The following is a 15480-nucleotide window of genomic DNA, read 5'->3' on the forward strand; positions in this document are numbered from 1 at the left end:
AAAAAAATACACACAGGAAGACTGACGGTAAGGGCGGCTCCGAACATTATACGGCTTTTGGTCGCACGTGACGTCATCGCGCCGCTGTCAGAGAAGCAGGAGACCCGCCCAGGCAGCGAGCAGTACTAGCAACAGCTTGTCTTCGAGTGTGGGTGGTAGCGGAGTCCGGGTTACATCGGCGGGTAGAGAGAGCGGATGGAACGTATGTGACGTAACGGGAGCATTCCGGAATCACCCCTAAGCTATTGCTCCCGTGGTGGACGCTGAGGCGGCCATTTGCCATTTCTTGTCTGCCCTTTCATTCTTCCTGTTCCGTGCTTTCGGTGGCGGGGCGGCTCGGTTTTAACCGCGGCCCCTGCTGCGAGGGCGGACATGGACGAGCAGGCGGGTCCCGGCGTGTTCTTCAATAACAACAATAACTCGCTGCTGTCTGCCGCGGCAGGTGCAGGTGGGCCCACGGGAACGGGTAAAGGATTTGAGGCCGGACCCGGAGATGCGGCCTCGGCTACTGGTGGAGCAAGTGGCGGCGGTAACACCGGAGCGGCAGGGAGGGCCCATTACAGTATCCCGGGGATCTTGCACTTCCTGCAGCATGAATGGGCCCGCTTCGAGGTGGAGAGAGCGCAGTGGGAGGTGGAGAGGGCCGAGCTGCAGGTAACTGTCATGGGCACTCAGCGAGCCCACTGCTCGTGTGGCGAGAGGGGGAGGGAGACGGGCTTCATGGGGCTCACTGCCTCTCATCAGCCCTCATTTACATATGGGGCAGATGCTTTTATTACAGGATGCCTTTAATATGTGGCAATAGCCTTTATTATCCATAATATTTGTAGTCTTTATAGATGTGAAACTATTGCTAATAACTATTGTTAGATAATCTCTTGCTAAATGCTAATCAGTTATGCAGCGATCACATCTATATTTACATTATTTCTATAAAGGCTGGGTGAATGTAAAGGGTTAACAGAATGCTTTGAGTCAGATTGCTTGTTTATCTGGATCAAGGAAGCAATGGATTCGTGAAAAAAAAGGTGTTAAGGACTATGTAATAAATTCACTGTATATATCATGTAAATAATGCTTCATTCTTCTTTGATCATTAATTATGTTATGTTATTTTTGTGTATTAAAATGTATATACGACTGGTGCGTGAGACTTGGGAGAATTGTTGGGGTTAGATGCTCAATGGCAATGGCTAAACGATAGTTAGTTGAAATACATTTTTATACATTCTTATTAGGGATATCGAGCACCTAATTGCATGTTGGATACATTAAATTTGTATTTTTTTTTTATTCAGTTAGTCGTGCGATGGAACATTACTTTCAAACTTTATAAGATGTGAATCAAATGCATAAGTCCGCCCAGAGAATGGTATCATAGCCGGCAAATGTTTTATATGAACCTAACCTAATTAATAGCTGTAATTTACTGAGATCTTAAATGGTGTATCCTGACAGGTTTGATGTCAAACTCAGCAGGGAAGCCTCACTGGGTGGTAGATAAGTGGAACAGCCTCCCAACAGAGGGGGTAGAGGTTAATACGGAGAGCTAATTGGCATGCTATAGGCATATGGCTATCCCCAATCCAAAAATGAGACCAAGGACTGATGAGAGTTTGAGTCTTAAAAAAAAAATAAAAAAAAATAATAATAATAAAATATGTTGGGTTTAATCCACGTTGAGTTTAAGGCTGTGCTTGAGACTGGAGAATATAGTAAAAACCATGTGTTCTTGGTGATTTTATATCAGAAATGTTGCATTCAGTGTGTTCCGGGCTTCACAAATAAAACAAATCCTTTGTCAAACCTTGAGGCTTTATTTGCTCGTTAAATTATAGCCGTGAATGAGTTTGCGTGCATTAGTGCGCTGTATAATATAGAACTTAATCTTGAAAATGTTTTGTTCCTGGAGGTCTTATCTTGTACTTGCGAATAATCGGTGCCCTTTTGAAGGTGTATTAAACATATTAACCCTTAGAAGTCTTTTAACTTGGGTTTGCTAAGCACAGCATAGGTTAAGAAATTAGAATAACTTGGTTAATGGGAATCTGTAGACAGCATGTCCAAACCTTTCACATGTTTGGTAATACAGTGGGTAGCTATGATGTCATCTCCGCACTCTTAGGAGTTCATGCACTATATATATATTTATATACCGTATTTGCTCGATTATAAGACGACCCCCCCAATCTGAATATTAATTTAGGAGAAAAAAAAAGAAAGCCTGAATATAAGACGACCCTATAGGAAAAAAGTTTTACCAGTAAATGTTAATTCAGCATTTGCTCTGAAAAAAACCTCGTCTTATAATCGAGCAAATACGGTAATTTACACAACGTGCAATGGGTGTCCTCTATGCTTGTGTTTTAGGTTTCATTTTGATAAAATACATTTATAGGCGCAGAATGGTATCGTTCACTGTGAGGAGGGCCGTAGATGGTTTATTTTTGTTCTGTATATTTGTAATCTTTGACTTTATTGTTGGAACTTAGGAGTTAGTATTTACTGGTCATGTTGTGTTGAAGAGGAAACCTTGGCAGTACAGCTGTTTTGTTTTAATGGCTGAATTCTCTCTATTATCACAATGCAAAATTGTAATTTATTCAGTTTGCTTGCATTTGGCAACGTTGTGTAGCGGTTACAGTGAGGACTATAAATGGATTTTATAGAAAAGCAGAACATACAGGGCTAAAAATAATAGAATAAACATTAATAGAGGGAATTGTACCACCCTGAGTGGCAAACTTAGTATATAGAAGTATATGGCAAAGCAGAATACAATTATCAATAAAGTATACTAAACCATTAAATGTAGGTTGCACGGGAGATCACCTCTCCCCATGTATTATCCGTGCTGATCACAACATGATTTCACTTTTTACGTGTTATATGAGGGGGGTGATCGATTAGGACACGGCTCCAGAACCGTCTTCTGTACTCGTTACCACGCAGGGCTCCGGCTCCGGGATCACGGGCATTCATACAAACCGAGGCGGCTGCACGATTCCAACTTGTGCTCTTGCAAGGAAATGTTGGAACGGAAGGCAGAGGAGCCACAACCCAGACATGTTATTATTTTATCAAATGATCCAATTCTTTCCAGACCGAAGTAACACCAGGTTTCTGTTCAGTAATACTACTGATTGTGTTTGGCATGTGCCAATTCTATATCGTGTATAACCCCCCCCCTTAAGGTCTGAATCCTCAGGACTATATAAAGGTTACAGAGGTTCAGGGCTGGATAGATTTTGCAGTATAGGGGCCGGTAATGTTATGCAGCGTATAACAGGTTCCACCTACTTAGCTGAAGGATACCTCTGTGACCGAACGTTACATTACTCGTGCCTATCCCTGTTCACTCAATGACTGAGCCTGTATGCACATGACGGAAGGAGAGAGAGAATTTCCTTTTTGTTATGTATAAAGACGTCCGCACAAAAACAGCTTTTTACTATATTGCCGCCCGTGGAAGAAAATCCACTCGCCTAAAAAAAAAAAATAACCCGACTGCTTACGAATAATTACGCAACTTTCAAATTATCTTATGAAATTGTCCATGCTTGTCACATTGTGATATATATATATGTACATATAGATGAGTTGGAATGATGGGAGGGTTCAGTTAATAATAAAAATCTTTAATCAACAAATTACCTTAATAGATTTTTTTATATAGATTACCATGCAATTAATACAGTGAAAACCTTATTAATCATGGGGTGTCAGATTATAGTACTTGACAAATGTTATATACGGTGTGTGTGTGTGTGTGTGTGTGTGTATATATATATATATATATATATATATATATATATATATATATATGTGTGTGTGTGTGTGTTCAACTTTTAGCCTAACTTTTAATCAACATTGTAATTGTAACCAGTAAACACCGTTACATTAGGTCTTTAAAGTGTTAAGATGTTTGGGGGGAAAAGTGATGAATCTACCTTTAAGATCATAGAATTCAAATCATTCTGCAGCAATAAAGTGTTTTATTAAAATAAAAAATACCCATTTGTACCACTTTTGTCCAAACCACTGTGTAAAAGAAAAAAAAACTATTGGAAAGTAATACGTTCTATGTTATATGGAGGTGGTGTGATGGCTCTAGACCAATTTTACGATTGCGGTGTATATTTTCAATCTTGTAAGGAAAGGAATATGTAGGAAATAGGAACTCGCTCCCTATACCGTCCCAACAACTGCACCTGAGCCCCTAGTTTAAAGCAATTATCACAGATATGTTGGGGGTAAGGCAGCAATTAAAGCATAAAATGTAAAAAGTTATTAAACATGGTAAATATTTATCGGGCATGCACAGTGAATTAAGTTTTGGATAAATACCTTTTATGAAACATAAACTTAAGACAGGGCTTGACAAATTTGTTGTGATTCTAGGCGCCAGGTAAAAAAGTTAGGAGCCAGGATTTTTTTAAACTAACAGTTGGTCAGGAGTGATCAGATCATCATCAGCCCACTTACTAAACTCACAGCATTTGACCTGGAAGCACCCTGGACTTTCAGGTCAGTGCTGTGTTTTTTTTTTTTTATTGTTAACTCTTTCGATGCTGATGTTCCATTGGAGCACAGCATTGACTGATATTTAGTCCCCACAAGCTTGTGGGGACAAATGTTAACCCCTGCAATGCCACGAATGTGTCATACACAATTGTGGCATTGAAGGGGTTTACGCTGCACTGTCGCTCTCATGGAGCGATCAGGCAGCAGGGGGGTGTTGGGTCAGGTCCCCACACTTGTGTGGGGGCCCAATCAACACACAAACCCCTTCCCTGAAGCTGCCTGTGGCAGCTGAAAACACGATTGCTGGTTTTCCAGCAACCGCGGTTTCAGCCTACAGGATCACTCCATGGGAGTGATCTCAGGCTCGGAGGCGGGCTCGGAGTGGCAGTGCTGTCTGCCCAGACTCCTGGGCAGGTAGCAGCAGCAGCGCCCCCGTGTGGTGACTCAGCCTCTTACATCCACAATTTTTTCTGGATGTAAGAGGCTGACAAAACCTAGGCGCCAGGACAAAATTCTCTGTCGCCATGGCGACCTGGCGCCTGGGATTTGTCGAGCCCTGACTTAAGATATGTGGTCAAATGTCCAGATCATCACTACGAGGGCTCAGTGATTAATAATATATATATATATATATATATATATATATATTATTAAATATGCTGACGCGTGAACATTTTTGGGGTTTTTATCCATATGTTGAGAGTTATAAATCTTGGCCTCATGTGTATCAGGATAATAAAGACATCATTATGGGCCTGTGCTTGTTCCCTATATTTTGCCATAATTGTGCCACTGGCATAGGCCAAGATTGGAACGCTGTGTCATTTGTATTGAGAGAACAGTTTACGGTCCCATGTAACCTCAACAACAAAGAAAATGTAATGATGTCCTTTGCAAATACTTTAGTATATTGCTGGCGGTGATTGTACGGTGTGTGCAAGCAGGAGAACACATCCCTTGCGAGCCAAAGAGCTGGGTCATAGGGGAATAGACCAAATGCATATGCTAGCTGCTAATTGTCCCTTCCAATTTCTTTCAAATAAACTTCCAGGCACTACCCATCCTGGTTTAAGCTTTAAGTTTACATCCACTGGCAACATAAATCCCTCAGTAAAGGCTTTCCGCTAAATGTTGACATATTGCTGCAGGGATTTTGTTTCGTTTAGCAATGCTTGGCCAGTGGTGTTGGGTGATTAGGCTTGGCTCTCTATGGGTGGTCCAGTTCCTCTACAAGGTGTTCCATTGGTTAGGACCAGGACTCTCTGCAGGCCTGCCGCATTCTTCCACCCTGGTCTTTGAACCCGTATCCAAATGCGCTTCATTTTGTCTACATCTTCCTAAACTATTGCCACAAAGGTGGAAGTAGAGATCCACCATTGTATGCTGTAGCATTCTGCTTCTTCCTTGGAACAAAGGGTTTAGGATGAACAACTCTGAACACCCCCAGACCATTATTCTTCCATCAGAATTTCAGTTGGCTCTATGCAGTGAGGCAGGTAGCATTCTCCTGGCATCCACTCAAACCTAAGTGGTTTGTGGAATGGTCATATGGTGAAACGTAATTCATCAGACTTCTGCTCCAGAGTCCAGTACAGGTGCGCTTTATAGCACTTCACTTTTTTTTTTTTTACATGCTGATGTTTTGTGCAGCTGCTTGGCCGTGGAAATCCATTTCTGATGGAGGCTGTCTTTCTGACGCTGCTTCTCATCTTAAAGATTTGCTAAAAACCGGTTTAGATTTGACCTGATCATGTCCTGGAAATCTAAGGAAAGGTTTTAGAGATACAATTGTGAAGACCCACGCATTGCCTCGGCTAACATCGATTACTTAGCCGAGCAATCGCCTCCAGCTTTTTTTAAGAAAATGCGTTTTTTAAATCATCAATAATCCTTTAAACCTTCTGAATTAGTTATATTTTCCCTAAGCGTCGACATTGCTAGCTGTTCAGCTAATGACATGTCACCGATGTATCACGCTGATCAGGAAGCTTATGGAGTCTGTATCCTTGACGGGAGGAAACAGGAAGCATCAGCTTCTACGAGAAATCTACAGAAGAAACCCACTTTGTGCAGCCACCAGCAATCATTTTTACCTTTTTAATTTTTAGTATTATAACTTCCTCGAAGATTTAGCAGCTATGAGTAATATTTTAAGGGGATTGTGCTTCCTTTTGTTATTGCCTTCGGTGTTTCTTTGTAAGATTAGTGTTTGCAGATATGATTTAGATGAAGCTTTTTTTGGTTCCTTGCCTGAAATATTTATCATGGGCTTTGAGACGCAACATTTTAATTATTTCTTGCCTCTGAATTGTTCCGCCTTTTGTTTGGCGAGAAAGAAATGAGAGGCACGTTAATTAAGCAGCTGCATGCCTTGTTTAATGTAATAATTTTTAATATCTAAAGACCTATTTATAAATCTTTTGCGAAGATGAACCCACACCCCCTTTATGAGCACGAACGCTTGCATCCAGCTAAAAACTAAAGGGGTTAATGTTTCTGAATTTTTTTTAAATACGTAACTTTTTTTAAATTAGTACAGAATAAAATTAGTTTTTAATAAGCGACTGTAAGGGTTGACCAAAACTGTACCCTTTTTACCCCTGTATTCTGCATAGAAATTTTGAAGAGATGGGTTTGGGGAAATACAAAAATATATTTTCTTTTTTGTGAAGACTTCTTGAATTATGATTTTCCATACATATTTCCTTTATGCTTTCAAAGTCAGGATGCATGGGAGCTGACCAGGTATTTTTGTAGATTCATATGGAATTAAACAGATTGATGGGGAGCTCCTACCATCCTTTTATATGCTTCTATTAATAAAATATGGCTTATAAGGAATATATGTGTTATATTTGCCACAGAAAATCTCAGAAAAAGTGATTTAATCACTTGTATGTTTTACACAAGTACCCTCCTAACCAACGTTTTCAAGTGCTACAACCGAATGAGGAAGCTCTTCACAAGTAGCCATTGCTTGTGGCATTGACTTTCAAATGAGACATGTCTTCATGTGCTGGCTTCCTCAGTTTGCCAGTAAAGTTTAGACATGGGAAGTGGTTTCAGTTTCACTCAGAAGGCCCGTGATGTTTATATTTGTGTAAAAATATCTAAAGGGATCTCTAACTGTATCTCGAGCACGGAAAGTTATACAGAATAATGTGGTACTCTGAGCATTCTTCTGGATTTCTGGTCAATTTGTGGTGAGACTCTATACCTTTTATTGCTAAAATTCTACATTCTCTCCAGCTTGAGAGTTGGTTGTATGCGTTTGTGATGTTACACTTTTGTTTTTGATTGACCTGCTGTTCATATTACAGTCTAAATTATGTTGATGAAATATGTAGTTAAATAGAAACCTTACTTTTAAAAGATTATCTAATATATAATGTTAAACCAGTCATTAACAAGATTCATGAGTTTCTGCTATCATTAATACCATGAAAACTATGTCCTGCTCCTAGTGTAACTAGAGCCTTTGCTTTCAGGAACCAAATCCATTTTTCTTTTGATTGTAATTGTACTTTCCAATTTTGTTACATGCTCAACATCCTTGGATGTTTACTTTTAATTATTGCTTCGATATAGTGTAATGCATCATGTGGTGCACCAAGTAAAAATGAAGCTGGCAATATTAAATATGTCTGCTTCTGACTTCTTCGTAAACGAACCCGATATAAGTTAGAGGCGGGAAGCGTTGGCTGAAATATTACATTAGCTTCTTTCTTATTGTACCGATGTCAATATACGGTAGGCGAACAAACACATTTGTCGCCCCTAGTAGTACGAGTGTCAATGTGCGGGATCGATGCTTGCAATGGTTTCTGAATACCCTTTAGTATAACTGTAAAGGTTGGTTTGGGTCTTAGCCCTGACCCAAAGCAATGGTGCCCACCTATCAGTCCCAGGGCTGCAATAATGTTTAACTGATAAACGACAATGATTTTCAGTTCAAATATTTCCCATTACGTTACAAAGTGGGCCAAACCATAGCAAGTTCTCCTGCTTGAAAGCGTAATGCATAATTAAACCTGTATAACTTTTTGAATGGCATAACCATGGGTGATTCAGAGGGTGGCTTTGTCAATCGCTAAAGGTAAAAAAGAGAAAAATTGGAAACTCTTGCTTCAATGGATATGAATGACTGCTATAACTGCCGCACTATCCTCAAATTTCTTAGACTCTTTTTTTGATAATCACCTATAAAGGTGAATTTGATTGTTTGGCTGTTTGCTCCACGTTTACCAGTTTGGCGGGAAGTTCTGCGTGTTGTCATGTAGTTAATGAACACTCCTCTTTTACTGAGTCGTGTTTCTATAGTGAAAGGCACAGAAACGTACATTTGCCATCTAGCCTAGCTTTGATGCCAGTTGTGCCAGTGGTGTCCATACCTGCTGTCAGACCCTTGCTGTGGGTCAGAAGAACCCAACACCATTTATTGAAACTACCCTTGCCTGTACTGCCAAAATGTATGTTGACTGACTCATGCTGGATTATAGGAAGCGGGCAGCACATGGTAGCATAGCCGCCATCTGGAAGCACCCCTTGAGCCGTGGGCATACAAAAATAAGAGAAGTCTTGTGCGTGCTACAACAACGTTCGTTTGGGCTGCATAGGCCACCAACCCTTCGTTCTCCCACATGGTGTCTCACGTGAGAGTTCTTCAGGCACCGCGCAACATCATTTCTTTAAATCAAGCTTCTCGGTCTTACATTAGTGGTTAGAAGAACACGCATGTTAATGTTTAAATAGAAGACAAATGACTTGTTAAGCAGGTGCATTGGAAAACTTGTCAATGATACGCGTCGAAGGATAATATCACTCGATGATAAATGTCTTGATTTTCACACGGAGAAGAATTTTACAAGCTGTCCTGTAAATTGTTTATAACCTTCTCTATCAGTGCTGCCTTTGTGAGCGCACAATATGTTTAATTCATAGTTAAGATGGCAGATGATATTGTGTGATGGAAAGATGAGCAAGTCTGAAGCTCCATGGATGCCTTGGGATTTAGTTTAACCCCCCTCGCCGAGTATAAATTTGATAAAGAATTTGACCTACATAAGACCCCCGCATTCTTGCATTTGTCATGAAGCATTTTTGCTTCTGGTTTATATGATTTCAGTTTGGGAGAATTGAGTGCAATGAAGTGCAGTATTGGAGAAAAGTGACAGATATAGTTTTGGGGGGGGCGGGGGTTGTTTTGTTTCCTGACCTTTACAGTACCCCGTATCCCACAATGTCTTCACTGCTATTTTGGGAATGTAGAGGAACTCGAGTACCCGGAGTATTTCACGTTTCCTTGAGATTCCGAGAAACGTGCCTATGTTCTGTAAATGTGTAAACAGGGAGAGTATATATGGTACTTGCGTGTTCACAGCTCATCTAAGGAGGAATGTTAGAACAAGACACCAGGGGAGGGCTTTACAATTGCAGCAATCTGCCCTTTTAACCCTTTGTTATGCGCAAAATGAGTTTGACGTTGAAACAATACTGCCATCCAGAACAGGGTTTCTCAACCTTCCTTATAACAAAGGGCCACACATGCTATTTTTATTTTTTCTTTGCCAAATCATGATTTCCCATGAAATTCCATTAATGTCTGAAGTTAAGCAAGAACTAAAATGCCCCCGAGTCAAAAGTACCACCGGCTGAGAAATGATTATAGATGCATGATAGACGGGTATATGAATATGTATAGATATTTCCATAGATATGAATGTTTCTTTAGCCAGTCATATTTCACTGGTTTATGTACTTCCTTCTAGACTGACTGAACAGGGCCCTCACCCTTTTTTCTTCTGTAAGTCCAAATAGTTATGCGATACGCTACTTGTTAGGTCTTGTTTACACGCTATATAGGTCTGTGGAATATGATGGCGCTATATAAATGACTAAATAACTCAGCTCGTATTATACTCTGTCACTTTACAGCTGGGCTTCCATACTGTTACTCAACAGGTTTCTGACCTTCTCACTCAATAAATGGCTTTTTGCATTGCTGGTTACGGATCAAAATAAGAAACTGCCAGCCTGAAACCGGCTTCCACTGAGAATTAGCAAGAACTGCCAAGACTTATCAAGGCTTATGCATTTACTTGAAATTTCTTACATGCATCATGATAAATCTCCCTTAATGATAATAAATAGGAGCTGTATTCTCCAGTGAGAATCTCACCGCCCTCTCTGTAGTGTCGGTTGAGCTGGGTCACTCAGGTTGAGCACGTTGGTAATGGGTGTGGAGAGGAGGGAGGTAGGGTTCTATGTATTATCTGGCTGGGAATTAACAATATATTTGCATAACTGTTCCGCAGACTTGACTTTTCTGAAACGTATGATCCCATTACTACCTGCCTAACCTGAGATGCCAGCTAATCTTTTCTCCCGTAAATGAACATGTCCTGCACATTGATGAATACGATTGCTCATGTTTTGGGTGTAGATAACTTGCACAAGCCTCTGCACGAACAGGATTTTGGCAACTATTAGGCTGGTGTGGGCGATTTTAAAAAGTGACCTATTACTTCAAATTGCAGGATTTGCAATAACCGACGTGTCCACCGCACCCCTGCAATTATCTTATTAGAGAGCAACTGTCACCTTCTAGATTAACCCCAGACCAAACACATGGACAATACGCAATATAGTACGTGAACCATTGTTATGCACAAATACGGAGAGGCAGCTTGTGACTTGCTACTTCCTGTATCTTTTTTTTGATAAGTCTATTGTATATTATGTCAGGGTGTTGGCTCCAAAATGTAACGTGTGCTGTACTCCTTATGTCCTCTTCACCCGTTGTACACCCTTTATTGATTTATACAGGACCATCATATAAGTTATAGTAGCTTTCATCGGATTACTTGCTTTAATTTGTGCGATTTAGCATAGGGAATGCTGTGATCGACGTTCATCATGATTTAGGCAATACTTTATCTTTAACGAGCCAGCGCCCAGCAAACATGTCAGTAGAAGTCAGAGCCGCAGTGAGTGCCTTATGACTAATCTTATTGTGGTGTTGAACTCGCACTCCTGAATTCCTTTCATTTCTATTTTATGACTCGGCCTCCATTACAACATGCTTGGAATTGATGTGACCTTCCTGGTTCAGATCCAACAATCTGGACGGGCATGTTTGCAAACATAGTGCATTCTTTGCTTTTAATGAATCTGTTCCTCCACTTTGTTCATTTCATTGAAAGGTCCGAGACTGGAAGCGCTAAACACTGGCTTATTAAAATTGGCTACAAACTGAGGTTAAGGGACCTTTGAGAATAGACAGCAGTTACCACGCTTATTATAATCGGTCGCTTTTAGTTTGTTAAAGCCTAGATGGCACACACATGAATATAAATAACTAACACGTCGGCTCCTTATGATGCTGCCTGTAGTAAACGGTATTATAGCTCGGTGTAAATGACCTAGTTGGACCCTCAGCACAGTGTGGTGTTTGCGCTGGGAGTCACCCAGATCTACAGTTAAGGGAATTTTATTAGAATAAAAATATTCCAATAACCAATATTACTGTCTATAGTACTGTATTTAAGATATAATATATATATTTTGTTGGCTGTCTTCTATGGCATTATTCATTTTGTGTAGGTTAATTTTTAGCCGTTGTATAATCGACCAGATGCCTTGCGTGTTGATGGCACATCGGCCTGTCTAATATGTCATTGGTATAGACAAGTGTTGAAAGGCTGGTGCCCCTGAATCCTGCCCTTGGAATCATTGGGAATCATTGGGAGCACATGAATGACCCACACATCCCAGTTTTTTTTATGATTGAGCATGTGCAGCACTCCAGGAGAACTCAGCAGGAGGTACAGGACACTTGTGCATAATAAGGTCATAGTTGCAGCAGAACCATGTCGCTGTTTATGTACGTTCGCTTCATGAGAACGGAAATAATGGCATAACGCCAACACGTCTTCTCTTTAAGTCCCCTTTTTTTTTTGTTTTGCATACATGCTCTGGAACCCAATGTGTATGTTAATGGGGGATATGCCTGTAAACGAAATGATCTGTGTTTCTAGCTCAATAAGGCCATCAAACACTTGGCCTAACTGATGCCTTCAGAATATTGCTATTCCTTCCCCTTAACCCCTTAATGACAATTGCCGGTTCTGGCACGACACGGAAAAACAAGTAGTTTACGACAAATGACGTGCCAGAACCGGCACGTCTTTAAACGGGTGAAGAAAGCGATCTACGTTCGCTTTCTGCACCCAAACGGCGTTGCTGTAATGCCTCGACCTCGAGGCATTCAGCAACGCCACGATCAGCACCAGGGGCCATGTCTGGCCCCTCCCCGGGGCGTCAACAACCGCCATACATTGTATGGCGGCGGACGCCAGTTTTAAAAGCGTTTAGGAGGCGATCGACGATCGCCTCCTAAACTTAAATGGTGTCGCTGGAATGCCTCGATCAGGAGGCATCCAGCGACACCAAACACTTACCTCTGGATGGACTGTGACCGCTCCGGAGAGCGGTCACAGCCGCAGCTGCCGGTGATCTTCGCCATCAGCAAGATGGCAGCGGCCCGGGAAAAAAAAAAAATAAAGATGAAAAAGTTCGCTAGACGGTCTCCAGACCCTCTAGAGAACTCGGGCTCCACTTGCAGGTTGAATACAGGTACTGCATTCAACCATGCAAGTCGATGGAGCCCAGCTTTCTAATCACAGTGTGATTAGTAAAAATAAATTAAAAAATAAAATAAAATTAATAATTAGAATTTTTTTTTAAAAAAACAGTAAAATGTAAAAATAATTTCCCACTGATGTCACTATCAGGGGAACCTTCAAGTTGAAAAATTATTACATTTTTTTTAAGAAAAGGCAAAAAAAAAATAAAAAAAAAATATATATATATATATATATATATAAAACATATATTTTTGTGAGCAAGTCCTAAAATTAGCACATTAGCTTAAAACAATTCTCGCATGGAAAGAGTTAAAATATTGGCATATTAAATGCCCATGGGGTGTCTACTTTTAAAAAATGTACGATTTGATGGGGTAAATTGAATTGGCCGGGTTCAACAATGTCCCAATTAACACGAGGGGAAGGATGGCCACACATCTAATTTCCAATTAGAAAAATGCACACGTACCAAATGTGGCCTTTTAGTTCCCCAAAAAAATGACAAACCCATGCACGTGGGGTATCACTGTACTCAGGAGATGTTGCTGAACACATATTGGGGTGTCGTGTGACAGCGGCATATACCAGGAGCTGTAAATTCATACATTACATAGGTGTGTGTGGGAAAAATACACACAAAAGAATACTACTGCAAACTTTGAAAAAATTCTGTTGGTAAAATGTGTGCATGCAAAGAGTTAAAATACCCTGGTGTGTCTAGTTTTCAAAAATGTATGGTTTCGTTGGGCACACTGAAATTGCTGAAAGATGTACCAAATAGGGCATGGGCAGTGGATCCCCAAATGCCAAAGTTCAACATTGAAAAATGCGCATGTCCCAAATGTGGCCCTTTTGCCCCCAAACAGCCAGGCAAAATCATTCATGTGAGGTATCGCTGTACTCATGAGATGTTGCTGAACACATATTGGGGTGTTTTGTGATAGTGACATATACGAGGACCTTTTAATTCGTACCTGAAGTAAAATGTGTGTGACAAAACAAATGCAAAAAAATGACTACCACAAAGTTTGACAAAGACTGGTGGTAGATATGGTGCATGGAAAGAGTTAAAATACTAGCATTTGAAATACCCTGGGGTGTCTAGTTTTCAAAAATATATGGCTTTATTGGGCATACTGAAATGGCCCGGCTCAAAGATGTACCAAATAGGGCATGGGCAGTTGATCGCCAAACGCCAAAGTTCAACATTGAAAATGCGCATGCCCCAAATGTGGCCCTTTTGCCCCCAAACAGCCAGGCAAAATCATTCATGTGAGGTATCGCTGTACTCAGATGTTGCTAAACACATATTGGGGTGTTTTATGATACTGACATATAACGGAACCTGTTTATTCATACCTGAAGTAAAATGTGTGTGAAAAAACAAATGCAAAAAAAATTACTACCATAAAGTTTGACAAAGGCTGATGGTAGAACTAGTGCTTGAAAAGGGTTAAAATACTACCATTTGGAATACCCTGGGCTGTCTAGTTTTCAAAAATATATGACTTGATGGGGTAAATTGCATTGGCCGGCTTCAAATATACCCGAAATGGCACATGGGGGGAAGAATTACCAGATTTGGGAAAAATGGCTTTGAAATAGCAAAACGCTACCTGTACTTTTTGCCCCATAATGTGTAGAAAAAAGCAAAAAAACATAAAAACATTGGGTATTTCTAAACTCAGGACAAATAGTAGAATCTATTTAGCAGGTTTTTTCATTACCTTTTATAGACGAGTAAAAGATTTTTCAACTAAAAGTTAGAAACAGTCATTTTTTTCTAAATTTTTCACCATATTTTATACTTTTTTTAATAGTAAATAATATGATACAATCAAAACAATGTCATCTAAAGAAAGCCCTTCTTGTCCTGAAAAAAACAATACATAATGTGTGTGGGTTCAGTAAACGGGAAAGAAGAAAATTACAGCTAAACACGAGCAGCGCAGAAATGTTAAAACGGCCATTGTCACAAAGGGTACCAAAAGTAAAATCAGCCTTTGTCACGAAGGGGTTAAAGCAACAGATCTGTTTTAGTCTCTAGCATCGTTTAAATCTGGTTTTAACCCATTGTAACATAATTTGCGTTATGCCCAAGAAAGTAAAATTGTACATTTTTGTTTAAGCACTATTAACTTCTTGTGCCTCTATTCTACATATTTTACAGCAAGGACATCAGTTACTCTTTTCCCTTTCAGTCTAAAAGAAAAAAGAAAATTGCGCTGCGTTAGTCTTGAACGCTGGGCATGCCACGCTCTACTAACCCATCCATAATTTCAAACTCTTAACTGTATTGGGCAAAGTCCAC

At 40.2% G+C, this 15480-nt stretch overlaps 1 protein-coding gene across 2 annotated transcripts in view; it reads left to right on the top strand.

Annotated features, from left to right (window-relative positions):
* The first annotated feature begins 372 nt into the window (after positions 1 to 372).
* Positions 373 to 15480, top strand: part of LOC149289888 (striatin-like) — a 45317-nt gene continuing 30209 nt past the window's right edge. For both annotated transcript variants that reach the window (XM_089490112.1, XM_089490115.1), the window contains exon 1: positions 373 to 654. In XM_089490112.1, coding sequence (XP_089346238.1) covers positions 373 to 654 — 282 coding nt within the window. The remainder of the gene's footprint in view (positions 655 to 15480) is intronic.

This window comes from Sceloporus occidentalis, unplaced genomic scaffold (genome assembly GCF_023333645.1).
Source record: "Sceloporus occidentalis isolate IW3139 unplaced genomic scaffold, rSceOcc1.0.p SCAF_42, whole genome shotgun sequence".
NCBI classification, from domain to species: domain Eukaryota; kingdom Metazoa; phylum Chordata; class Lepidosauria; order Squamata; family Phrynosomatidae; genus Sceloporus; species Sceloporus occidentalis.